The sequence below is a fragment of the Ictidomys tridecemlineatus genome, chromosome 7 (assembly GCF_052094955.1).
Source record: "Ictidomys tridecemlineatus isolate mIctTri1 chromosome 7, mIctTri1.hap1, whole genome shotgun sequence".
In the NCBI taxonomy this organism is placed as follows: Eukaryota; Metazoa; Chordata; class Mammalia; order Rodentia; family Sciuridae; genus Ictidomys; species Ictidomys tridecemlineatus.
Genome location: NC_135483.1, coordinates 56,177,932 through 56,205,430, shown reverse-complemented (window position 1 = coordinate 56,205,430; position 27,499 = coordinate 56,177,932). Strand labels below are relative to the sequence as shown.

Here is a 27,499-nt window from a genome sequence, read left to right as displayed (position 1 = left end):
CAGCTGCTTCTGTAGCCAGCAGCTTTCAAACCTTGCAGGCTTTTGCTCTCTGGGAGCTTGTAATAAGACATACTCCTCTTACAAGAGTTCATGCTACAACATAGCAAAGAACTTTAAATTTTTGGAAGAACAGTATATTCATTTTGGCATTGTTCAGAGGTAAGCTATTTGGCTCAACAAGTTTATCTTGCATGCATTGATTTTAAAGTAGCTCATTTTTCCTTTTTTTTAAAGATATGAGGTTGGATTACTATATTACTTTTTTTGTTATGCATTGTATCACTTGGTGTGTACAGATGTGCCTGGGAGACATTATCAGCACATTCTCTGTTGTTACCTGTGATGCATTTTCCCCCCTCTTCACTTTCAAGGTGAATTTTAATTCCTAAAGATTCCCCACTGGAAACAAACATGCACCAGTGCATTCTGTAGTTCTGGCAATTGGGGCAGATGGCTCACATCCATTTTAGGGTTAGTGGTCATGTTGTTTACTTTACTCTAGCTCTAGAAAGTTCCTCTCAGGGGTCTTTCTCATAATACAGCCAAATGAATAGAGATTTTACTGTAAGGGGTCTCCTAGCCTTGAGTTGAACATTTATTTGGATTTTTGGAGGCAGTCAAATCAAGTAATGCTCCCAAATGATGACTTTGTAAATTCATACCCTCTGGCCCTATTTTTTTTTCCCCAAAGACCCTAACTCTAACTTTTCTGCTTTTAAGCAAAGTAAACTCGGTGGCCTCTTCTTCTCCGCCCCTCAAAATGATAGCAATCTCTGCTGTCAGCCATGCGCTCCTGTTCTCCCTTCTCTGTGAAGCAAGTACCGTCATCTTACTCAATTCCACTGACTCATCCCCGCCAACCAATAATTTCACTGATATTGAAGCAGCTCTGAGCGCACCACTAGATTCTACGGATCTCCCCAAAGCCAGGCGGAAGCGCTACATTTCGCAGAATGACATGATCGCTATTCTTGATTATCATAATCAAGTTCGGGGCAAAGTGTTCCCACCGGCAGCAAACATGGAATATATGGTAAGAGGAATTCATTTTTCTTTTGAGTTCTAAGCGGGAAAGCTTTAATTCAGAGGTTAGAAGGACCTAAAGGCATCATGAGCGTTTGCATGTCGAGGGAAATGGGCTCTTTATATATTTTTAACTTGGGAAAGATTTTTATGTGCCTGATAATGTTAAATATTGTTCCATCACAGGATTAAAGGGTGTGTGTGTGTGTGTGTGTGTGTGTGTGTGTGTGTGTGTGAGAGAGAGAGAGAGAGAGAGAGAGAGAGAGAGAGAGAGAGAGAGAGAGAGAGAATCTACATGGATTTTTCTTCTGTGGGTCCCATAACCACTGATGAACCACATCAGGAACACAAAGAGTGGGGTACATTGACTGATCACAGTTGGAAGGTCTACTTTTAAAAAAATAATAATCACATGGAACTTTCTCTGTGATTTCTGTATCTAATAGTCATATTTATCAGCTAAAGCATTTCTTGAAACTATTTCTTGAAATTATAGGTTTCATGAGCATGGTTTATTCTTGGGTCGGTGTCTCTTCCCTTTCTTGGACAAAGCTCTTACTGATGTTGATCTATTTGTGTTCTGAGGGAACATGCTGACTTTTTCCTCCTTGTGATTTAAGGCTTTGTCGTTCTGATAGCAGGGAAGCCAGTGCACTTGAACACTGTTCCAACTTGCCATGCACACATTCTTTGCTCTCTCTTAAAAATAGAATCTCTGTGTTCAAATCATTTTACTTGGAGAGTTAAAAAAAATGAAGTTGGTATTAAAAGGAAAGAGTCTTGTTAAAGTTTATTTTGGGTTTTGAACTTATGCAAGGTTATGATTTAAAGTCCTGCATTTTCTAAGGGCATAATGTGGAGTCTGTTTAAAGCAATGAAGACCATGCATATGACATTTCCAGGTTGGGGACATGGGCTCTTGGTACTACAAACAGTTTTATAAGTACTGAACTAGAATTTGGGATTTCTGTCACCATCTAGTTTCATATATTTTGTATAAACAAACTTTTTGACTTTGACTCAATGTTGATGCCAATGTCACTGGAAAAAATAAAGATTTGCCAAACAATGTAAGAGAGTCATAGTTCATAGAAGTTCAGCTTAGACTGTGAAATGTGTTTTCTTAGGCTTTATCAAAAAAAAAAAAAGAAAAGATATAATCATTCCTAGTAGGTGAAGAGCAGTATGATCTCATGGTTAAGATTATGGACTCTAAAATCTAGATGCTTGGATTTGAATCTTCATCTTAGAATATAAGCTGTATGAATGTCTTACCTTGCTGTTTCATTTTTATTATCTCTAAAACTTTTATCATTCTGAGATCAGGATAAAAGTAGTGTCTGCCTCATAAATTTGTTGTGAACACCAAATGAATTGAGGAGTAATTAGATCAGTGCCTACAGGTAAATAGATGTTCAATTAAACATTATTTTTTATGTTTTTTTATTGGTTGTTCACAACATTACAAAGCTCTTGACATATCATATTTCATACATTAGATTCAAGTGGGTTATGAACTCCCAAATTTTACCCCAAATGCAGATTGCAGAATCACGTCGGTTACACATCCACATTTTTACATAATGCCCTATTAGTAACTGTTGTATTCTGATACCTTTCCTATCCTCTACTATCCCCCCTCCCCTTCCCTCACATCTTCTCTCTCTACCCCATCTACTGTAATTCATTTCTCTCCTTGTTTATTTTCCCATTTCCCTCACAACCTCTTATATGTAATTTTGTATAGCAATGAGGGTCTCCCTTCATTTCCATGCAATTTCCCTTTTCTCTCCCTTTCCCTCCCATCTCATGTCTCTGTTTAATGTTAATCTTTTCTTCCTGCTCTTCCTCCCTGCTCTGTTCATAGTTGCTCTCATTATATCAAAGAAGACATTTGGTTTCTGTTTTTTAGGGATTGGCTAGCTTCACTAAGCATAATCTGTTCTAGTGCCATCCACGTTCAATTAAACATTATTTTTTATGGGTTTTTTTTTTTTTAGTTCTCTATGAAAAGCGCCTAGTTCAAGATCTAGACCTAGAAGAGCTGGGGATATAGGTCAGTGATAGAGAGTGATAAATAGCATGCCTGAGGCCCTAGGTTCCATTGCCAGCATCACAAACACAAAGATCTAAAAATAGAAACAGTTACCCATACAGAAGAGGTCTTTCAAGAGGTAAATGTAGAGCTACAAGGAGAATAAAACAAATAAGTTTGAATTATTATAGAGTTTGAAAGAAATATGTAATTTGTCTTGAACAAGTTACTTAAGGTGTCTAAGATCTAGTCTCCCTTCTCTTAAAATGGGAATAAATACACATAGTAACCAAGGAATAAATAATACAAACAAACACTATGAGTAAAGATGTAGGTAGTGTAATGCAGTAGAAAGAAGTGAAAAATAGATACATTTTTTTCCTACTTATTTCTCTCCCCCACTTATCAAGAATTAATTTCCTCCCCATGAGTTTATTTAATTGCTTCTATGTGCCAGGCCTTGACTGTTAATTTATATAGATGATCTCATTAGATAGTTCACATTCCTCCTGTGAGGTTGAGATTCTGATCTTCAATTTACAAATGAAATTATGTAGACCCAGAGAAGGCAATGACTAAGCTCAGGTGATAAGGGTAATTAATGGTATTGCCGGAATGAGAATTTAAGCATGTGTAATCCCAACAAACGTTCTTGGGGGCGGGCAGCATCTTTTTATTCACTAGATCTTATAAACATCCCCTTGAGGGACAACTCTGGAAATACCAGGCTTTGTTTCCTCCCTTAAAATGCCAAGTGAAATCTTATAGTATTCCTATTCTGTATGTCATTTCCTCATTATTTTCTTCTCAAATACTGGAACTTGAATTTGTGATTTAGTTTGTTAGAACCAGAAACAATGCTGATTACATAAAAGATATTTATAAATCTTCCCTAATTCCATGAAAAGTAATGAGAAGGAGTACTCAGAACAGTGAGTACTCTAAAGCAAATAGGGACTGTCTTAAATATCCATGCACATACTCAACACATGGTTCATTCTCACATGCATTTATCCACTTCATATTTACTAAGTATTTGCTATATGTCCACACTATTCCAAGCATTGGGAATACATTCAGGAATCACAGGGACAAGTATCCTTGTTCCCTGGGTGGGAATCAGACAACAAACCAGAAAAATAAATAAATTACACAGTATGTTAGAAGGTGATGAGGTTAGGAAGAAAAATCAAGTGATTTGTGGTGAGGTTGCAGTATTTAATGGATTTGCCAGGGCTGAGCTCACTGAGAATGGTCTGGGGGCAGGCAGACTGAAGATCAAGGAGCAAAGGCCCTGAAATAGGAGGAAATTGATTACTTCAGAAAAATGTGCTTGCTTTAGTGAAATCATAAAAGAAGAACTCTAAGTAATCTGGCCAAGGGAAATGCTTCATATGAATCCATCATGAAGAAAGTTGGTGAGGTGTATAATAGAATCCATACCTTGGAGGCCAGAGCAGGGATTGTTAAGTGATTTGAATTGTCTAAAGCTAAGTGAAAAATGAAGAATTTACTTGGACACTGTTACCTTTATGTTAACTTGTTCAACATTGACTTGGATTGTGACCAACTGGAAAGCTACCTTGGTTCCTAACCTGTGCCACGTACCTCAAAAACTTAGGACACCCTTTGCTATAACCACTTCACAAACATCTGTGCTCTGAGTCACCTGCCATGTATTCAAATTTTCCTTTTTCTCTGAACACTGTCACTCAAGTGTGTCTCATACAAGAGTTTATGCTAATTGCACCAGCCTGATTCATAGTAGTTTGTTTTCACCTGCAGTTCTCTGAGACTTTTACTGTGTCAACTTTTCCCACCAATGTCTCCTCCTTAATTTATTCCTTTCTTTAGAACTCTACCTTCCCAGGTTTGGATATCAGAATGCTGGATCCCTAATGATATTTCTTACACAATCACATGGGCTTTCTTCTTTTGTATTACAGAAGCCTTCATATGTATTGTATTTCTGTCCTCACACTTGAGGTTAATTTACAGTTATTTGTGTATTTCTTGCTAATTTCCTAATTCTAAGCTTTTAGGGTGCTAATTCTGTGATTATTCATCTTTGTATCTCATTTACTTGGACAATTTCTTGGATATAGACAGTGAGCACCCAGTATTTGTCAAATTCAGTTGAAATCCCTATGAATTATTATATGTATAAATACCAACAACTTCGATATTATAAACATTTTAGTAGTTTTCTCATCAGCATATTTTATTCCACACACTGAAATAAAACAATTTTTAATGAAATTCTAAAAAAATCCCTTAAAATTAATTTGATCTTTCTTAAGTGTTTCGTTGTTAGAGAGTATATAATTGACCAAACAAAGCAAATGCAATTTGAGCACAAGGGTGCTGATATTCATATTATGATTCTTTTTCTTTGGATATGTAGCCCATGATTTTGGGGAAAAATACCTATTACCTTATTTGATTCAATGTTCTAAAACAGTGTGTTTTCACACAAATAATAGCATAGAGAGAACTTAATTATGAAATTGAAACGTCTGTATTCTTGGCTTCTGTTCTACAATTAGTTTATTGGCTAATTTCCAGAGCTCCTTGAACACCAGCTGTTTTTCATTCTTCCCAAGGGCAGCCTAAACCATGACTCTAAGCCACAAACCACACTAGTTTCTTAGACTACGAATAATCCCCAAAAGAATGAAATTGCAAAACTCACACATAGAGTAAAATTGGTAGGATGGTCTCTGAATTTGAGTCCATTGAATGAATTCATTTAAAATTCTTGAGGCTCCTCCATGCGTGGAGGAGATCCATAGATAGAAATCTTTGTGTTTAAAGTATAAACAATGCAGTAAAAACAAACCAAATGTGAGGGGGACCACTATGCATGTGATTCAGTATTAATGGACTGTTGTGTAAGATTGATGTCATACAAGACAGCCAGACAAATACCGTGGAGCATTCAAAGAAGTGATAATCTCCAGTTGGCAAATCATGAAAGGTTCCTTGGAGGAGGATCATTTGAGATAGATGCTCAGAAAGGGGCAGAATAGGATGACTGTGACAGCAGGCAAATCAATGCATTAAAAAAACCACCAGGAGAAAAAAAAATCTATTTTTGAGGAGTTTGAGAAAACATTAAGGGTTTCTTTATATCAGAGCAATTAGGGAGACTGTCATGTTTGAGAGCAGGGTCAGGAGTGCATCTTAGAAAGATGACTCGGGCAGTTGAAGGAGCTTAGGGTGGATATTGCCAGGGGACGTGATCAGAATGCTGGTTCCTGCTAAGTAAGCAAGGCCAATTTCTTTAGGCAAAGGGTAAGAGGAACAGAACAGCTGCACCTAGAGATAGTGACAGGTGGGACAACTAGCTGAATTGCAGTGCATAAGATAGCAAACTTCCCAGACTGGTGAGGACAGTGGACAGGCAGGTGAAGGACAATGTGAAGATAATGATGAAACAAACGGAACACTTTAAAACTGAAAAAAAAGAAAAAAAATACATAATGTAATTTCAAGAAGCCAAAGTCACTCTCTTGATAATATGGCTTATTTTATTTTCTAAGTGCCTGAAAATATTTTTTTTTGTAGAGCTCAAAGAATAAGGTTTCCTGGACTCTTCTGGAAAAGAGAAAATTACTGGTTACCAAGTCATAGCAGGTAGTGAAGTAACAGCATGACTCAAATGAATGAATGGAGAACAGATTAATCTGTCCTCAGAGACAGCCAATAAACTATTTGCCTAGAATGATAATGCATGACTTGGGAATAGAGAAAAATGTTGATTTCGTTTATTTAGGCTTCATGTGGAAGAGAATGTGGATAATGTAAACTACTTTTTTTTCTTCTTCAGTAGTTGACTTAAGACTTGTGTCTGTCCTTGTCTTCCCTTTTTTTTTCTTTTCTTTTTAATGAAGCCATCTTTTGTCCCAGATGGCACATTTCCTTTCATTTGGGAAGGATAATTCAATTTTCTCATTATAAACATAGGAAATTTGATGTGTCTAACCTAAATCTCTTCAATGAATGCTTTAATGACTACTAGCAGGCCTCTGAGAATGGCTGCCAGAAAGCAGTGGATGAGAAAAATTGCTGACAGGAGGCATTTCTCCAGCACATTGAGAGCTCTGCATTCTTGTTCCCCTGGATGTAGAACCTTGCAAATGCCTTGGCTTCCAGGGGAGACTGGGCACATTTTGTAGGAATTTTCTTCCAAGGTGCATGTTGATTAGTGTTACTTGTACACAAATGAAGAGGGTGGTGACCTTGATGTTTCTTCCCCTACATCTATTTCTCCACATACCGAGCCCACTGATGGCGGAACATTATGGGAGTCACCATTTTCAGGATAGCGTGTAGGAAGTACAGATGTGAAAACATCAGGGTGTTACAAGTCAGCACCTCACCATCAAGTGGCAGGAAGACAAGCTGAAAGTCAGATGTGCATCACACACAGGGTGACTCTATTTTCTAAAATTCAGTATTATTTTTTGGTGGTCAGTGATATTTAACCAAGGATGTAGACAAGTAATTTCATTGTGTTTCCTCCCAGTGTTTATAGAACCTAGCAACTTATTAGTCCCAAAGAGAATACTCAGTAAATATTGGTGGGACAATGGAATGAAGTCTTTAAACCTTTTTGGTTAAAGTGTGAGTGTGTGGCTGTGTGTTCTCATGGGCAACCGTCACTCAAGATTCAGTCATGCATTCATACCACATTGTTTATTCATGTGTCTGGCACTGCGCCTAAGGGTCAACGGGGAGTAGTGACATTCTTTGATAGGAAGTACTAGGGACAGAAGGCAGTGTGCTGAACATTAAAGTAGAATAACACAGGTTGCTTTGAGATTGCATGAGGATACCGAACCCAGACTTGGACTTGGGTGGGAGGCAGTGAGGGCTTGCAGAAGGAATTATTTTAAATATTAGATATAAAAAATAAATAAACATTATACAGGATGGAGTTAAGGAAAGAGGAACAATATAGTCAATATAAAAGGATGTTCTAAGAAGGTACACAGTGCCCCAAAGATATAGACAAAATATAATGTTTCTTGAATTTTGTACATAAAAGAAAGAGTGACGTTTGATGAAGTTGGGGTAAATACCAAGAAACTTGTCTGAATTTTATTCTAAGGACAAGGGAAATTATTGAAGGTTGTATCTGGGAAGTTTCAGACACAACTTTTAATTTTGGAAAGGTCATTCTAGCCACAGGGTGTGGAGGGACTAGAGAGAGGCAGACGTGCAGACAGGATGCACTGTCATGAGACTGTCATGACAGTCTGGGTGAGAGATAATTGAAACCTGAACTCAGCTTAGGCAATAGGGATGCATCAAAGTGAATTAGAGCTGTGAAACATTCGAGGTTCAAATTAATAGGAGCAAGTGATTCATGTGATGAGGTAGAATGAGGATTCACATGACAAGATCCTCAAGGAAGATGAGTCTAAACTAGGACAGTCAGGTTTCTCTGAGTTAGAGAACACAAAATGAAGAAAAGGTTTCAGGAGGCCCTTAAGTGGCTGCAGGTTTAGCCTTGGGGTACCTGTGGATGGAGGTTGAAATAAGTGGCTATTGTGTGGGAGGGAACACTCTTTGAACAGAGAATTTGGGATGGGAATATGCATTGTTAGTCAAAATGGACCACTTTGCATGGTAGAGATAGGATAGTGTCATGGACACAGCATGCCAGGATGATTTTATGTCTGGGAATGTACTCAAGAATTTTTGCATGAAAATGTCACTATTTTTTTTTAACTGAGATGTAAGCTATCCTTAATCCAAACCTTTTTCAGGAGCTTAGGCAGCACCAGACCTATCTAGTCCTCCTGACATACTCAAGTTAAGGTGTTTTGGGAAACTCCATCAAAGAACTTCAGAAAAATAGAAGTTAACTGGTCTGGGCAGCCTGGTGCTATGAATTTAATATATATAAAAACATTAATAAACAGTCAATGGTCATTTAATAGTTATGAACTTGTGGTGTATGATTGTCTATGAGGATTTCTGAAGAATGGCTTGGAAGAGGGGTAGGGAAGATAAATACTAATAGATTAAATGAGTCACTAAAATATATCTACCTCTAATCCCTGCTGCTTGAGGGGCTGAGGCAGGAAGCTCACGAGTTCAAAGCCAGCCTCATCAACTTAGCGAGGCCCTAAGCAACTTTGTGAGGCCCTAAGCAACTTAGTGAGGCTCTAAGCAACTTAGTGAGACCCTGTCTCTGAATAAAATACAAAATATGGCTGAGGTTGTGGCTCAGTGGTCAAGTGCCCCTGATTTCAATCACCAGTACCACCCCCCCAAAAAAATAATAATAAAATACATTTAGACTTGGGTTTGGAGAGATGGGATCAAAGCCCACCTCAGCAGCGTATCCATAGCACCTACAATGAGGTACCAAGCTTTTTTTTTTTTTTTTACATATATAGGGAAGAATGCTCAATAAGTTGTTTTTAGACTAAACTTTTCGTGAAATCTCTTAAAATTTCACACCATGTACTTTAAACCAAAACAGTCCAAAAATGTTACTTAAGGACACAATATTTTTTCCTACTAAAAAGTGCATCAAATTCATTTTTCATAAGTTAGTTAAATATGAACATTCTACCAAATCTGTCCTCTGCATTCCAGAGAGATCATGATTTCAGCAGGCCGTAGGTAGGCGGAAAGGCATTTGCATTCTTCTGACTAAGTGGGCAATGCTAGATATGGGGTTTGCATGTGTATCACAGGACAGTTTAACAGTCAAGAAATCTGCTTTCAGAATGCTGTAACATTGAGTTGGTGAAAAGAAAAAAATAATTAACCACACATGAAAATACCTTCCTGGCTCATAATTGCAGAATTAAATGATAGCTGGTGTGTATTGTATTTCTCTGGAAAGGAGAACCACTGCAAGAAGCCATTCACCAATGAATGGTTTTAAAGTTAAAGATAAAATCATACGGTAAAGAGTGACTTGAAGGGAATCAGTATCTCAAAACTTTTTAAATGTTCTGTCATGTTATCTTTCACTATCTAACATTATTTTCCCTGTGTGCAAGCTCCTTATCATTTCTACAAAATTTTGTTTTTGACTCTTTTAGTTGCTTCAGGGTAGATCTGTTGAGTGGAGATTCATGCTTAATAAGGTGATCAAAAGTGCACCGTACAGTGTTTCCCATTTAGGGGACTCTAGCACTGACATCACAAATATTCTCAAATCCCCACAAATAATAGTTCTCATTGAATGCACTCTTGCCCAGATAGAAGTGTGCTCGTCACCCACTATCTCACCCAACCCTCACCACAGTCGGCAGAGATGAGGATAATTTTTCTCATTTAAAGACAGGGAGCCTTGGGACAGGGTTGTGGCTCAGTGGTAGAGTGCTTGCCTAGCATGCCTGAAGCACTGGGTTCGATTCCCGGCACCACATAAAAAATAAACAAATAAAATAAAGGTTTTGTGTCCATCTTCAACTAAGAAAAAATATATATATATTTTTTTAAATAAAGATAGGGAGGCTGAAGCTTGTGGGGTATAAATTCACCAGTCCTAGAGCAACACAGTAGTACAGTATAGGCTTCCCTTCCTGTGTTCATCTGTCCTGTTCATGAGCCCAGTGGATAGAGGATTTTCCTACATGCACTTTATTTTAGGACATCATTGAATAGTGGAAAGAATTTCTTCATGTGGAATCAAATCTTGCCTTCTGTACTCTTTCTACCCTTGGAAACCATGTAGGAAAACTGATAGTGCCTGAAGTCTTGAATGGTTCCTAGGAGGGAAGAAAAGCTCTATATCATCGACTCCCAACTCCATCACTAAGCTCTTTCTCAGCCACCAGCCCTTTTGTGTGGAAGGCCTCCTTGTCATCTCTCACATGACCAGTGCTGCCAGTAGAGGCTCTCAGGGAAGACTGCACAAAGATATCTGACTTATTAAAATCCTGGTAATGGCAAGAAGTGGTGTCATTTAAAAAAAAAAAAAAAGGAAATTGAAGGCACCATCCCCTCTTACTTCACAGAAGAACAGTACTAGTTAGATCTGCGTGGTTCTGCACTCGCAGGGCCCTTCCCTGATACCCTCCCTGAAAGGGTTACAACATGCATGTGTTTTTCTGATAGTGAGAGTGAGATGCATAGAATTGACCTGCAGAATAGAGGTGACCGATTATTCTCTGTTTGTCCTACTTCTGTAGGTGAATCCTCAAGTCAGTGGCAGATTTGGTGGGCACAGTCTCCTGCTGATTCAGATTATCATGAATTAAGTTGCCTGTGGGTTAAATGGGTGTTTTATATGAAGACTTGATGGAAAGGGATGCCTGAATTTTTATCCTTAAGATTTTGGATTTTTAGAAAGCTACATAACATATTTCTCTGACATTTTTAACAAAACAACAAATCCCACCATGATGCACAATTATAATGCACCCTAAGAAATATGGAGAAAAATAATACATCAGGGATCACAAGTGATGGCAATAATTCAGTTCAGAGTCCCTAAAAACAGTGCATCTGTTTATAGACAAAGAAACCTACATAGGGTTATGTTTTCATCATTTTTGTTTTGGTCTGACTGAAAGAACTGGCAAGAACAATGTAGAGGAGGGAAAGTGTATTTGGGCCTCAGAGTTTCAGAAGTCTCAGTTTGTAGATGGCTAACTCCATTGCTCTGAGCCTCAGTAAGGCAGAACATGGAGGCTAGAGGGTGAGGTGAGGAAAGTAGCACAGGACAGGAAAACCAGGAAGCAGAGAGAGCTCTGCTTACCAGGCGGAAAATACATACCCCAAAGGCACACTCCAGTGACCTATTTCCTCCAGCCACATCTTACCTGCCTACAGTTACCACCCAGTGAATCCATTCAAATGGACTAATGCATTGATTATGTCAAGGCTCTCATAACCTGATCATTTCACCTCTTAAGCTTTCTTGCATGGTCTCATACATGAGCTTTTGGGCGAAACCTCCTATCTAAACCATAACAGGACAGTACTCATCTTACCTAAAAGGCATCTTCTTTTAAACATGTAGAAAAAATCCATAGGATCCCATCTTAGCATTTTTACATAAGAGTGGTTCTGATTTTTGAGGCTCTAGAGGAATGTTATTATTGTTTTAATCAAGTACCTTTAACCATCTTCTGCTGCAACCAAGTAGAATCGTATTAATTTTATTCATTTAGTCTAATCAGTACCCAACATTTTTCCTATGAGGTCCCTTCTCTGACTCTGCTCCCACATTTCCTGTCCTCTAGCCTGAGGAGTCGCGCACTCGCTGCTGCCTCCTGTCTGGTTTAACACTGGTTGCTGTGTATTCAGTTCTGTTTCCTCTATCACCCTTTCACTAACATTTCTATCTAATGAGAACAGATGCACCAATTTTATGACAGAACCTCAATCATGCCTATGAGTGTTTTAAACTTTTGGCGGCCCTCAGGGGAAATACTTTAGTCATCACTTAATTTTTTTTTTTTTTTTAGTGGCTGTCAACATCACTTCTGCAAGTCAGTACTCTTTCCCCAAGCTAACAAAAAGAACAAATAGCCTTAGCTAAGTTATTAAAAGCAAAAACCAAAAAATGTGACCTATGTACCATTCATCTACTTTTTACACAAATAAATGAGAAAACGGCCACATGAATGTCCAAGAACATAAGCATCTATAGTACATAGCATCTGTCTCTACACCATGGCTCTCACAACATGGTCAATTCATAAATCTGTCTCTAGACACTCAATGTGAAACTTTTTTTTTAGCACTTTATATCTTTGAAATATTTCCATGTACACAGTGTATTTTTTCAGAGTTAAGTATAATTGTCAAAATTAATATTCTTGTTTCTTCAATTTTTAACTTCAAATTCTGATTTTTTTTATAAAAATAGCAGGTTTTAGCAATTATATTTACTTGTTGATTTAAAATTTTAAACTGTATTTATAGGTTTAATGTTTGATTTTCACATTTATTATTTCAACTGACTTATTGATAATTATCCTTTCCATGTATTTAAATGACATGTAATCTAAGAAAAACAATGACTCTTAAATTCTCCTAAATTTTAGATTTTAAGTACTGTCTTAAAAATGAAATTAAAACATTTTCTTATCATTTTCAACTTAAAATCACAAATTTAAGTAATTACTTTATATTGAAAATATGACTGCTCTGTTACTTTAATATGCTGTATTCTTTTAAATATTACAGACAATAATAAAAGCAATTAAGTACAGATTTCCTTATCAAAATATTCATCCTTTTAAAATTTTATACATTTTAAAACTTCTATATATTTTTTATGAGGCAAAAGATGCTACCTATTTAAGGGGAAAAAAATGTCATCTCAAGCAAGTGCAGAGTTATATTTCCAAGTAACAATTCTTGCTGCTTTCCAATTTGACCACATTTCTTATTGGCTAGAGATACTGGCTGGGATTTAAGAAGGGAGCTTCAGATGTCATGATGTTTCATGATCCTGGCTGCCACAATGTTGTGGATCCCAAAATTGAAAGATAGTTGATTAGACAACCTCTTATCTGGGTTGGATTCATATCATTGTCTAATTTTTGTCTTCTTATGAAAGCAAGTGACCTCCAATCCATCAACATTCTCTTACTCAATTCTGTATTCTTTAGCTCAAGTCTAGAAAATCTCTGAACTTGATGAGAATCCTGCATTCTTTTCATATTCACCTTATCTCTTAGGGTCACAATTCTTCTAGATATTTAAAATGACAGCAGTTTGAATTCTGGATCTCTCTCAGGTCTTAGTCTAAGTTGTTTCAACTTCTTGTGATTTATAGGCAAGGTACTGTGTCCAGCTTGATCTATCTTATTATGTAACAAGCAGAATAACTCATAGTGAATGCTTTAGTCGAAAGGTAATTCAGTTTATGAACTGATCAACTAAATGACTCTAAACAACAAAGAACAGAAGAAAGCCATTTGGGGGCAATTAGGGAGAACCTACAAGTCTATGCACACTCTGATGCCGTTGTAAACCACTTTATTTTATGAATTACCTAATTTAATCATAACATCTAACTTCTAGGGAGCCCTATAAATGTATTTACACATTCATTCATAATAATCTTAATTTTTGCCTCATCCTTACGGTATAAGAATTGAGGTGTTTTATGAGTAAATTATCTGTGAAAATGTCTTACCTATTTAGAGAGGAAAGAACTAGTGAGACAGAATGCCAAAGCTGTTTGAATAAAAGCTAACAAAATAGCAGGTGTCTCTTTTCCCCAATGAAAAATAATACTGATTTTCCTATTTTCTAGGCATTCCATAGAATTAGGTGTATAGTTGTATCCTTGTTTCCTCTGATGATACATCCATAGGCTAAAATATTAAAATCATTTCAAGTAAATGCTCAGAAAAAGATGCCAGAGAAATTCATTGGATAGATTGATCATCATGAATTCAAAAATTTATAAACTAAGTCAAATGCTTAGGCAATTTACAATTTACAACTCATTCCCTGAATTTGACAAATTCTTTCACATTATTGCCCTGGTGACATTCAGTCCAACTTAGAGCTTCTGGGGAGAAAAAAAAAATACTACATGTGGGTTTACCCCTTACAAAAACTGTAAATCTTTTGTTAAAATATCCTGTAGTTTCTCAATACAGTTATGATTGTTATTTTCACAACTCAGAGATCTCATCATAATCATAAACTCAAATACCTCAGAAGATTAAAGATGTTCTATGTACCCATGTTTTTTTTTTTTTCCTGGAAGATATAACCAGTGGAGAAAGACAGTGACAGCAAATGCAGTTTACCTGAAGATACGATGTAATTCCCAAATATTAGAGCTCCCTACTTAAGACAGCCCTCCCTCCTCTGGAGGGTGGGTTAAACTCACAAAGGGGCAAGAAAGATACAGCACCTCTGACTTCTTATGCAGCAGGCATTAGAGGGAGTCAGTCATATATCCCATAGGAAGGGCAAGTCACCCCCTCTGTATGGGACCTTGTCAGTCTGTGTCTATCATCCTTTCCAGAATTGTCCTTTAGGAACATGAAGCAGGCAGAAATCCTTCCCTCCAGTTCTCTAAAAGCAAATACATGCAGAGAAGGAAAGCAGTCATTACTCTTCCCTTGAAACCATCTTCTTCAAAATTTTACTTAAGATGTTTTTACATAGATACAGCTAAAAACGTGATCCTCCGTAATGGTAAACACATTTACTTCATATCAAAATCCCTTATAATAGTTAACAAAAAATGCTTTTGTAAGATACTTTCTCATGTTTGAAAAATTTTGTTTACCTTTTTGAACACCCAATATTTAGCTTTTCAACATATGAATGAGCATAAAGGCAGGCTTTATATATATGGTAAATTACTTCTAAAATTGTTAAATGTTTTAAGTTTCTCATTATTTCCTTTTTTACTATTTTTTGTATATTTAAGGTACACAACATGACCTTTTGATACTCATATAGATATTGAAATAGTCAAAGATTGTTAAATATTTCAAATTATTTGGATTGAGAGCTGAGCCATTCACAGGACAATATAACAGGACTTTTGGGCTCAGATGCAGGAGTTTCTCAAGTGCCTATAAATCATGAGAAGCTGAAGATGAAAGGGACCCTAGATGTAACCTCATGCAAACTCCTTATTTTATGGATGAGTTGCATAGGAGATAATAATTGATATGTCCTCGATCACAGATGATCTGAGTAGTAGAAAGAGGGATAGAACACAGGATCCTTGAGTCTCAAGTCTTATTTGTACCATGGTGTGGTTCTATTTTAGCAGAATATTATAAGAAAGTGTCTTTAGATCTGGGTTCACACTTTACTTCAATATAGAAACGATGCCTACTTGTATTTCTTCCAAGGTAAATACAATTAGCTAAGAATATTTCAGGAAAAAAATTTTGTTGACACTATCTGTCTGAAATTCCTTTGTGAACTAATTTTGTACTATGGTAAACTGCAATCAACATTTCAGAAATTCTATGTTATTAATATTTGGTGAAAGAAGAAATATTAGATAGAACTATATCAAATAAGTCTAATGTTTAATATGCATTTATATTAGTTACCATATGGATTGACAGGCTTATCTCAATAGTTGCATAGGGAAATCAAGCCAAGCATTTAAAATTTTTGAAAGTGCATTTTTGAATCTTGGAATACTGTGAGTTTATGTGAACTCTGTGAGTTTACTTCATGCAATCCTATATCGATTTGTGGAAGATGACTTTTTTCATAATTTAAAACAATTTCTGACTAACAAATCTCTTTTGAGGGTAAGTGCCATGGTCTTTTTGGATAAGTGTCTCTTGAAGAGTTCATTTTTTTTTCCTCATTTTGTTTCAAAGTCATTGTCTTAATTTTCTTTCACTTCAATACATTTCCATGTTAAATAAATCGATGTAACCCATTATCCTTGGAAAAAGATTAAGACTTTTCAGTGTTAGGACCAAAAAGTCCCAGAAGTGTGCTGGAAAATTGTAACTTGCAGTGAATGCAAGGCTATTAACTCTTGCTCTTAACTCACAACCTGGTAGAAGAGAAAGACACCAAGTTTTCACATGAAGCTCCATGTTAATTTGAGTAGTTACAGAATTTTCCCTTCCTTCTTCATATAATGTCTTAGCTTTCTCAAATAAATTAATAGCCACTCTCGAGTTACAATTTGAACACAGTTTTAAGCTAGGATATATAAATATTATAAATAATGTAAGAAATAATGTTATGACTTCGAACTATGAAATTTAATGTTAAAGTTATTCTTTCCACCAGATAAATCATCACTAAATAATGTTCCTACTAGGGAGGAATTTTGGAAAACATTTTTGCTTGGAAGAATGCTATTTGTTTTCTATTTTGTGCCTTATGCCTTATGACTACCTAGAAAATAGATTGTCATTTCAGAGTGACTTATTATTGTCAGGTCCACCAATACTTGGCTTAATATCTTTATGCAGCTATGGAGATGAGCCTATCAATCCATATAGTAACTAATATAAATACATATTAAACCTAAGGGTCATTCAAATATTGTCCTACAAATTTTTTCCATGAAAAAAATTTGCTGTACATGAATAACATCCTTATTATTTTGCCTTTCTTTGTCAAGGAAAGTAAGTTACTACTTTTCTTAATTTATTTAATTAAACCATATTATACAACATTTGTGTCACACCTTACGTACGTACCAATGTCAAGTTATTTTCAATCATGATTTGTTTCTAGCTCATACCAACTAAAGATGTAAAATCTCTTATTATTGTACTGCTATAAAAAGTCAAATGATAAAACATGAAGATTCCATTTGGTTAATCATGTTATAATATAAACTGAACTTTGGAATTTGCAATATAATATTAGTGTTAATTTTGAATAAATTTGATCATATTTGTTTTCAAATATATTAGTAGCATGGCTCCTTATGAATTCTAGGGAAATCTATTGACTTTGCTGGATTCAAATTTCAGTGGTCAGTATGAGATGTCCTGTAAGTCATGAATAAACATGGTATTTTTTTTAAACATATCCTTTACCAAACTTGAGGTCTGGATGTTGAATCTAAGAGCATTATAAAGACAATATTCTTTTTGTAGTACAACCATATAATAACAATGGTGTGAAGTAGCTTTCTTCTAGTTCTTTCTAGAATTGAAAGAATTCTAGGAAATAGTAGTACTGTTACTTTCCATTTACTTTGTGTTTGTTATAGCAAATCTGTAAAACTGAAGATTTTTTTATACCTACAGGTTTGGGATGAAAATCTTGCAAAATCTGCAGAGGCTTGGGCGGCTACTTGCATTTGGGATCATGGACCTTCTTACCTGCTGAGATTTTTGGGCCAAAATCTGTCTGTCCGAACTGGCAGGTAGGAAGTAGTTTTGCTGATGCAGTTTATTTACATGATTTTATTTCATGGGAGAATTTTGTATTATATGGGAGAATGACACCAGTTCCAAGTAACATCAGAAGATATTCACTTAGTGTTCACTCAGACATAGATTAAATAAGATTTTGATAGCTCCTAAAATATTTACATTTTCTTTCTTCAAAATAACCCAACACAAATATAGGGTCACTTCCTCCAGTCCTGGGCATTTTGCATGCTTGCTCCTACTTGGAAAAATTCCAAGAGTAAATATGCTGTTGGATCCTCATGAATAATCTTTTTATTAAATCAACTTACAATGTAACATGAGTCCATTATAAATTACCATTGCTGTATCATACATGCTTTTTTTTTTCCTTTTGACATCTAGATATCGTTCTATTCTCCAGTTGGTCAAGCCATGGTACGATGAAGTGAAAGATTATGCTTTTCCATATCCCCAGGATTGCAACCCCAGATGTCCTATGAGATGTTTTGGTCCTATGTGCACACATTATACACAGGTTGTTTCAATTGTCTTTTTTAATGTTCAATTCATATTTTTTAAAAATCTTATTATATTTTGAGGGACATTCATTTTCTTAGCAATATTGGAAAATATTGGTTTATTTTCACAGATGGTTTGGGCCACTTCCAATCGGATAGGATGTGCAATTCATACTTGCCAAAACATGAATGTGTGGGGATCTGTATGGCGCCGCGCGGTGTATTTGGTATGCAACTATGCCCCAAAGTAAGTACCAGGTTGTATTCTGTTTCCTGGATCCCTGAACATGTTAAATACCTCCAGTCTCATAGGCATTTTTGACAGATAAATGTGTAAGACTTTACTGTACATTTGGTCTCTAATCCTCAAATCCACCATCATTCATTCCTATATTTTTGAAAAACGTTTCTTTGAAAAAGGTTTCTTTTAACAAGGGCAGGGATTCTGGGGTAAAATGGTAAGCAAAACAATCTGAGACAGTGTTCTCACTAAAGTCTTCTTACCATCTTCTGTCATAGCAATTGCAAACACTTCCTAATTGGACTTTGTAAGTTTTTAATAACTATATAGAGGACATCAGAAAAGAATCTGCTGGGAACTTATCAATACACAATAGTCTCATATATCAATATAGAATGTTGTCTCACCTTTTTCACTAGGAAAGCACAGTATTGGAAATGAATCGTTTCTTTCTTATTATTTTTAGATTTAAAAATTCATATTCTCAATCTTTGGCCCACATAGAATACATTATAGAAATTTATCAAAGATTATAAGATAGTCATATTTATGAACAAGCTTTAGTATAGAAGGATCAATAGACATATGCCAACTTTTGAAAAAATGCCTTCCTGATAACAATAGCTCTTTAGAAGATAAAATGCTCCAATATTTATACACAGTTCTGTTCCCATTTGGAATAAATAACAAAATGTGCAAAGGATTTATGATACTCTTGGTGTCGTCCAAAGTAAGTCCCAAACAAAGATTTTCTCCAGCTATTCCAACACAGGGTGGGAGTGAGAAAATGTGTCAGGAATAAGTGCATTACTCATTGATATGGTGGTGTGCCAGTGGCAGTGTTTTTGTAAAGTTAGAAAAATAGTGATTTTCCAGATGGTCCCCTCTTTATAATTATTAGGTTAGGGAGGTTTGGAAAACAGAATGTTTATTAATAATAATAATAATTCTTAAAAATGCATCATTAAGAATAGGCATTAAAACTGTGTATTTGTTGGACATTTTTATTTTCCCACTTTTTATTTTCCTATTGTGCTTTTCCACTTTCTCCTGCCATAAATAGGCTAGATAGTAACCAAATGGTAAAAATGGTATTTGTTTCATCCATTTGACAATTTTGGTTTTGCCCAATGATTAGAATTTTCTAATATTATTGATGAGCTCCATGATTGTTTTTTAGATCCAAAAAATTAAGATATTGCATTAACATGCTATATTTTAGTTTTAACAAAATTTTCTGGAAACTAGGTAATGAAAAGTTTAAAAATCTTGACTGGTAGGGAAAAAAATAAGAGCAAAAAGAGAATTTAATTAGATGGAATGGAAAAAAGTAGAATAACATGATCAACCAACTGATTTATTGTTGAATATCATTAATTCAATAAAATCTGAGATTTATGTAAAAGTTCTTAATATAATATAGAATGTCACATATAATAAAATTTTATTTCTAATTTTTTTTCTTACCAAAAATATGTGTTTCAAAAAGTGATGGAAAATAAGTAGAAAATAAAATTTAGATAGCATAGCCTGGATCCATATACATTTTTAGCTTTGGGTAATTAGATACAGAATGGAATGAGATGGAGTTAAGAAGCCAGGCACACTAAGAATGGGCCTTGAATATTTCTGGACAAGCAGGTGATGTCATCAGAATTATGCTTGGCGAATATTATCCTCAAGGCAGACTGCAGAATAAATTAAACAGAGTGGAAAGTCTTAAAATTCCATCATTTTATAATATTAATAATAAATTATCAAGCTTTTCATTTTATGAGTAAATTTTCCTGTATGTGCATTTTATTTAAAAAAATGTGTGGGTCTTTATTTAATTGGCTATAATAGATATTTTCATGTTCTCATTGTCATTGCCTGGTTGTTTTTTTCAGAGTTTAAAGAAGATAAGAACCACTTGTTTCACATTTTAACCACTTACCTGTTATTTTCATTTCCTCAGCCTTGGGTTTATACCATTTATAACCAGACTTTCTCCTGAAACTTCAGTTTCCTTCACATTGCTCTCTATGTTAGAATTTCTTAATGCTCTAGTCACTATCACCATGCAAACTTCTCCTTCATAATTAAAAGAGTCAAATAACAGTCTGGTATTGCAGCTATTTTAAACTTGTCTAAACGGTGAATTTGATTTATTATTATGATCACGGCCATCCATACATTGGAAGAAAAAAATTGACAGCACAAAATAATTCAGTCAAATGTGTTCAGGATTAAAAAAATAATAGCAGTAACTGAAAAAATTTGAGTAGCTATGAATTTGAATTTATATGTTAGAAAGGTTTTGAAATCACCTCTCCTTGTCTCTACAAACCCTCATTCTCTTACTGTGGGAATACAGTTGTGCTTTTCTCTTTATTTTATGAAGTCTGGGACCTAAAATATTTTAAAACTTTAGAAACACATCTAAGAACATTTATAGTGTATTTATTGTGGATATGGTGACTTACTCATTTCATAATTTCTGAGCATCCCAGAACATACTAGGTATTTTGTTAACCATCCTTAGGAAGAATTAGCGTGAATTTAGAAGCATTAAGTTTAAGTGACAAAGATCTGATTATGTGCTCTTGAAGCCTGCCAGAGGAGGCAGATTTGATCTGTGGTATCTCCATGCATTGTAGGGCCACATTTCTTACCTGTGAATTAAGATAATACTAGCTTACACAGAAAGAAAGTATTTTAAGAGCAAAATACATAGAATACCTTATGGTGGGAATAAGAAATGGATGGCTTTCTAAAATAAGCTTCTGAAAAAGATTCTCATCTGCCAATACACATGAGCATGAGCTTAAGGACAATCTGATTTTTAAAACTAAGTGAGTGTGACTGATGCCATTTTGTTTTCTCCTTCCAGGGGCAACTGGATTGGAGAAGCACCATATAAAGTAGGAGTGCCGTGTTCATCCTGTCCTCCGAGTTATGGGGGATCTTGTACTGACAATCTGTGTTTTCCAGGAGTAACGTCAAACTACCTATATTGGTTTAAATAAGCTTACCTTTTTTTCTCCAGGAAATGTCATGGTTTCTGGGAATCATAAGCATATATATATATTGAATTTTGCACATATTATACATATTTTATAATGATAAACTTGTTTCTTTTTAGTATTCATTTGTATAGTATTTTTCTAGTATGTTGTTTAATCCTTGGATACAATCAAAACATCCATTTCTATTTTCTGACCTCTAAATTAAAATATTGTATAGGTAGTGATGGCATAGTTGATACAGTCAATTCCAAAACTTGCATTCCAAAGGAATTATGATATTATGTTCCTAAGGAATAAAATATATGTTCAACCTGTAATGTGTATGTGTGCATCATACACATATATACAGACATATGTGTATGTATATGCACACAAACATACTATGTGATGCAACACATAGATATTACAATACAGTGGTTAACTTGAGGAAACTTTAAAAAGTATTCTAAAATATATTTGAGGTGGTGGTACATCTTAGCACCATTTCTGTAATACGCACAAAAATGATAGTTTGCAAAATAACACTCGCCCAGTGATACCTGAAAATAATAACTCAATTAATGGATCAAACATTTCAGAGTTATTTTATCTTATTGGGGTCTTCCAAAGGCTGTGCTCATTTTATGTAAATTTATACATCCCACCTTTTGTTTGGTCTTATTTGATTGAATCAGTAGTCACATGTTGAGTTCTTTCTACAGGCAAGGCACTCTGGTGGTTATGTTCTGATAATGCAAAGATAATTAGATAGAGTTCCTGCCTTAAGAAGCTCACAGAGATATTTAGGAAACAATGCAAACTATTGATTTTTTCTGCAAAGTTTTTCTTTTTTTTTTTTTAACGAATTGTTTTCCACATAGTTGTGAGAAAGCGAACACAGCAACAGCATTCACCTGTAAGTGGACTAAATGATAATCTGGCTAACATGGAAATCTGATTCCCAGGAAATTTCAGCTACAGCCCTTGGAAAAAGAGAGACAGAATAAATGACTCCTTAGAGATTTCTGGAGCAAGACAGATAGTGGTGACTTTGGAAAGCTGAGAAAGCAAGACTGGCAGAAAAATCATCAAGAACAGAGAAAGCAAGGTTTAGAGGACAGGTGTGAAAAGTCACAGATATAGTGTTAATGCACAAAAAAAAAGATCAGGGGGAGAGCTTCAGAAGGGCATATCCTGAGGGCTAGTACATCTCTAGGCCCACTGTGAGATGGTGAAGAAGTTCAGGAAGAGATGAGGTGGTGTTTCCACCTTCTCATCATTGTTCTGCCTGTCATTATCTTGAGTGTCAATCATCTTGGGCCTTCCATTATCATATTAAAGATCTTTCATACACACCACATACAGCTATGGTTTATATTAGCAAAGCCCTCTTCAGATTTTCCCTACAGACTAATTACTAATTATTGTTTCTATGTTTCTGTGGGAAAAATAACATTTAGTTCCTCATTAAATGTAACTATGAAGATCAAATAAATCACTATGAAAATTTTACTGCAGTGATTTAAAAATTACAATTCTTCACTTACGAACATCTTTCAGAGTGGGGAATACAACATCTGGGTCAAGACGGTGAACCCATTCCATTTCACATGTATGTATGTTCAGTCAGGTTGTGTAATGGTTGCATAGGATTACAGAGCAAGTAAACATGGTTAGTTCCAGTGTGCCAATAACAGAAAGAAGCTACTAGTTTAAATTCTGTCCACATTTGCAGTTTCTTAGGGTGGTTACCTTGAAAAATGACACTTAATGAGAGCCACTCCAAGGGAGAATAATCCAACATCTGGAGATTGGGCCTACTTGATGAAAAACAACTGGCCTAATTACTATTACAAATTAAATATGGTGACCAAATGTTTTATATGAGACTTCTCTGCTCTTGTGGGCTCATATGTGGACCCTATTCAAAATAAATATGTTTTGGAATAAAACTAAGAACAGAAATAATTATATGATTCAGGGCTCAATCCAACTTTCGTCTTAAGATGCCTAGGCAATTGGACCGAAAGCCCATTGTGGGATATTTGCTTCATTTATTTAGAAAGTGTTTCCATCCTCAATGTTACTATAGTATTCTGCAAAAAACTGTAGTGAGTACTATTCAATAGATGTTGACTATTCTCAGTGCCAGTTCTTTTGCTGGCTTGTTTGGGTAGCTTAGTTTCTCAGTTCTCAGAATAATGAAATTTGCTCTGTATTTCATAGAGATTTCTATGAAGGTAAATTTGCCAAAGTAATAGAAATTTATAAAAATTAAAATTATAATTAATAGAGCTCCTCTTTGGCATGAACTTTGCCTAATTCTTTGTATTCTGGCTTCTTCTACAGTAGCTATAATGTAATGAGTGTTTAATGAATGCTTATTTGAATGGATTTTTAGAATTAGCTTTCAAAGCTTATTTAGAGGAATCCCACCTTTCCTTTACTTTTTTTCACATAAGACTATCTTAAATATAAAGATTTGACTATAACAAAAATCCAGATAAATCATCAAACTTATTGGAGTAAGACTAGGATTTACATACTTATAAATGACACTTACATAATTGTTCTTTCCAAACCACAACCAGAACCATAACTTTATTTATAATTTAACAACTAAGCTGAAAATATAACGGGTACATTTGTTATTCTATCTATACATTTAAAGTTAGTAATATAAAATGGCCATGTGAAATATTTTATTTTCTAAGCTGAAGCAAATGAAAATTTGCTAGTATCACAACATGCAACAATGGTGCTAAGAGAATTATTTCACACTGTAATTCCCAGAGGCAGAAAAAGTCTGGGAATAAGCTATTTCATAGGAGCAGCTTTATACAGTCAGTATTAAGGTTTTCATTTGTAAGGTTTCATTCAAAAGAAATAGTAATTGTCATATATGCTCACACCACCATTTATGCTGTAGAAAATTAAAAAATTTTGTCAGTTTGTTTGGCCTCCATGTCAGCAAAAATCTGAAATTATTTTTTTACAACTTTAGCTATTAAACTGGTTCATTTCATTATGGAATTGTCTGTGAGCTGTAGGCATACTCTTAATATTCCTGGTTAGGATAGATAAGTTGGCTTTAAATATGTGGAAGAAACAATTATTAGTACTATTGTTTTTTTCTTTTTCTTTTGTTCAGAAGTCTAAACATCATTACTTCTGTGGCCCATCAGAACTGCCCAAGGAGTTTCATTTGGCCATGCGGTCACCTTCATTTAAAATACCCATGGGAACATTCATTTGCAGATTCCATGCAGCTGTAGCAGAGAGAGTGGACTGAACCAGAGAGCAAGTTCAATCAATACAATTAACTCTGAATATTTGAATTGGAAACAATATATATTTTTCACATTTATAAATACATGTGTTGAATCAACTTATAATATCTATATAAGTAAATCAAACACATATTTATGTCAGTTTAAATGTGTTAGGTTCCCATCCTGCTTATTAAATAATTGTACAAGCTAAACAAATAACTCAAATGTTTCGAAGAAGGAAAAGTAATGCTGAGATCTTGGTCTGTTTTCCAACATATGACAACATACCTTAGGTTCCACAATACTATACAATATAAACCTTGCCATAGATGGAAGCCTTTACCTACTGAAATATATATAAAAAAATAAATTGTGTCTATTAATATCTAAATTTATTTTTGCTTTTATACTTTCTTTGTATTGTCATTGTATCTGTGGATGAATACTTTTAAACACATGCAAAATGATTTTTAAAAACTATGTCATGGTCTAACTTTGACTTATGAAGGGTCAGTCAAAACCTTAGTTTAATTTCTCACTGGTCAATGGTGCTAGAAACACATTACAATTATTGTATTCTTGCTATAATTTTGAGGTTTCTTTGAAGTGAAGGCTATTACTAAGAGTGAATTATCAATATCTGTTCTGGTGCTAAATATATGGTGCTAAATGAATTGATAGTGTTAATGGATTTAGTAATGTTCCTTTCAGTCATTCATTTCGTGACTCACATATTAATATAAACCTTTATTAAATTAATCTTCACCAAAATCAGACCAGTTAAATCTTTATGTCTTTTAGTTTAACAGTCCAACATTATTGAGGTGTTGCCTAATGTAAATATTTCTTAAGGAGTCATGTATCTTCTTTGGGGCATATTTTTTTAGCTTGGCAATGCCCAAATTGAAATATCTCCTGAGGGTGAGATGGCCCTGATTAACCATGCTGCAGGCCCTGGCGCCCTCTGGTGGTTGCAAAACCAAACTCTTGATGGCTCCTTGGCCTACTGAAAAATCCATTTGTGCTCAGTAAATAAGTTGCATAATATTAGAGTTCTCTAATACTCCCTAAATCTGACAGAATTTAGAATGCTTGACTCTATCGACATACTTTTCTAAGATAAAGAAGGAGACTTAATATATCCTGGCACTCATTTTCCAAAAAAAATTATTATTTTTGTATGATTTTCCAGTTCTAAGGTGCTTTTTAAAGTGTATTTTTTTGAACAAGATATTACTAGAAGATATTTTATTTGGTTTATATCATAAGTACAATTATTGTTACAATTATCAAAAAGAATAACAGCTGTGTCTTATTTTCAAGAGCAATAGTTTAACTTTGGTTAGCATAGTAAATAAGATAAAAAGAGAAATATTAAAATAATAACTAGTTAAATATGGAAAAGAATGATATTGCCACCTTTAATTGTTGATCTATTTCTTGACAATGATATGTGTTCAGATTATTGAAATAATGATCACATTATTTCATTCAAAGTCCTTCTAGGCTAACAAATGTACACAAAAGGTGAGAATTGTGTCACCTATAACTAATGAAGGCAATGCATATTCTCAGGCAAAATTTTAGTTAAGATATACAATTGACTGGGGGTATTAAGTCATCTGTTCTGACAGATTTCTTAAACTATGCTAGCACAAAATTTACTTTGAAGTTGCCTTCCAAATTAATATTTTCAAATTGATTTTAAAGCAATAAAACCTTTTCTGTAATCTAAATTTTATAGAAGTAAATTTTACGAAAATATCCTATGAGGACCTCAGTTATTCCTATGGTTCTTTTAAATCTTCAGTTCACTATCCATGTGTTAAAGCCTGTTAGTTTTGTGGAGAATCAAATGCTGGTATAAACTGGTGCCTGGTTAATGTTTCAGCATCTTGTGTTTTGTTATTTGATAAGTAGACTTTTGGTACCCTAACATGAGTTAGAGGTGATTGTGATGCACATATGAAAACAACATGTTTTTAAAATACATAAATATGTTTCATATATTTATATAGTCCTAAAACATGCTATATCATTTCAGGTATTTTTTTAAAAAAACATTAATTCGGATAAGTTTGATTCATTACCTAATGCTGTAGCAATGCAAGATGCCTTTGATGTTATGATCTAATGTCATGAATGTGTACATATATAACACCTGTGTAAACCTTTGTTCTTGTGGATCATAATACATGTAGCTTTTTGCATTCCTCTGTATTATTTTTTTCTTTCAATAAAATATTATACTTAATCTTTTGGTTTTTGAAGCATATCTAATTGCTTTCTTTTTCAGTAGTTTTAAATTAAACTCAGAACCAGATTGCCATGATTATTTGGGTAAGAAATGACCTCTTTTTCTAAAGCAATAATGATTATAACTTCAGTGCATCACTGAAATACACCAACTTTTCTGTTTTTCTTTCTCTTTTGTTTTTTTTACCTCCCACTCTTCTTCTTCTCCCCACCCCTTTCCCCACTAAATTGGAGAAAATATTTTAAAGTGTCAAAAAAATGTTTTTCATGAAGAGAGAGGAAAAGAACAATGTATTAAGATGTTCTAGGGGAAAATTACTGTAGTTGACCAGGATTATCTTCATGATTTCCCATATAGAA

General features: G+C 34.7%; 1 protein-coding gene across 1 annotated transcript; it reads left to right on the top strand.

Moving 5' to 3' along the window:
- Window positions 1-11: 11 nt before the first annotated feature.
- Pi15 (peptidase inhibitor 15) lies at window positions 12-27,137 on the top strand. Its single transcript, XM_005335835.4, has 6 exons — window positions 12-159; window positions 721-1,033; window positions 17,758-17,876; window positions 18,268-18,400; window positions 18,515-18,630; window positions 21,497-27,137. Exons 2-6 carry the CDS (start codon window positions 761-763, stop codon window positions 21,630-21,632), a joined length of 777 nt encoding a protein of 258 aa, XP_005335892.1. The 5' UTR covers window positions 12-159; window positions 721-760; the 3' UTR covers window positions 21,633-27,137.
- The last annotated feature ends 362 nt before the right edge of the window (window positions 27,138-27,499 follow it).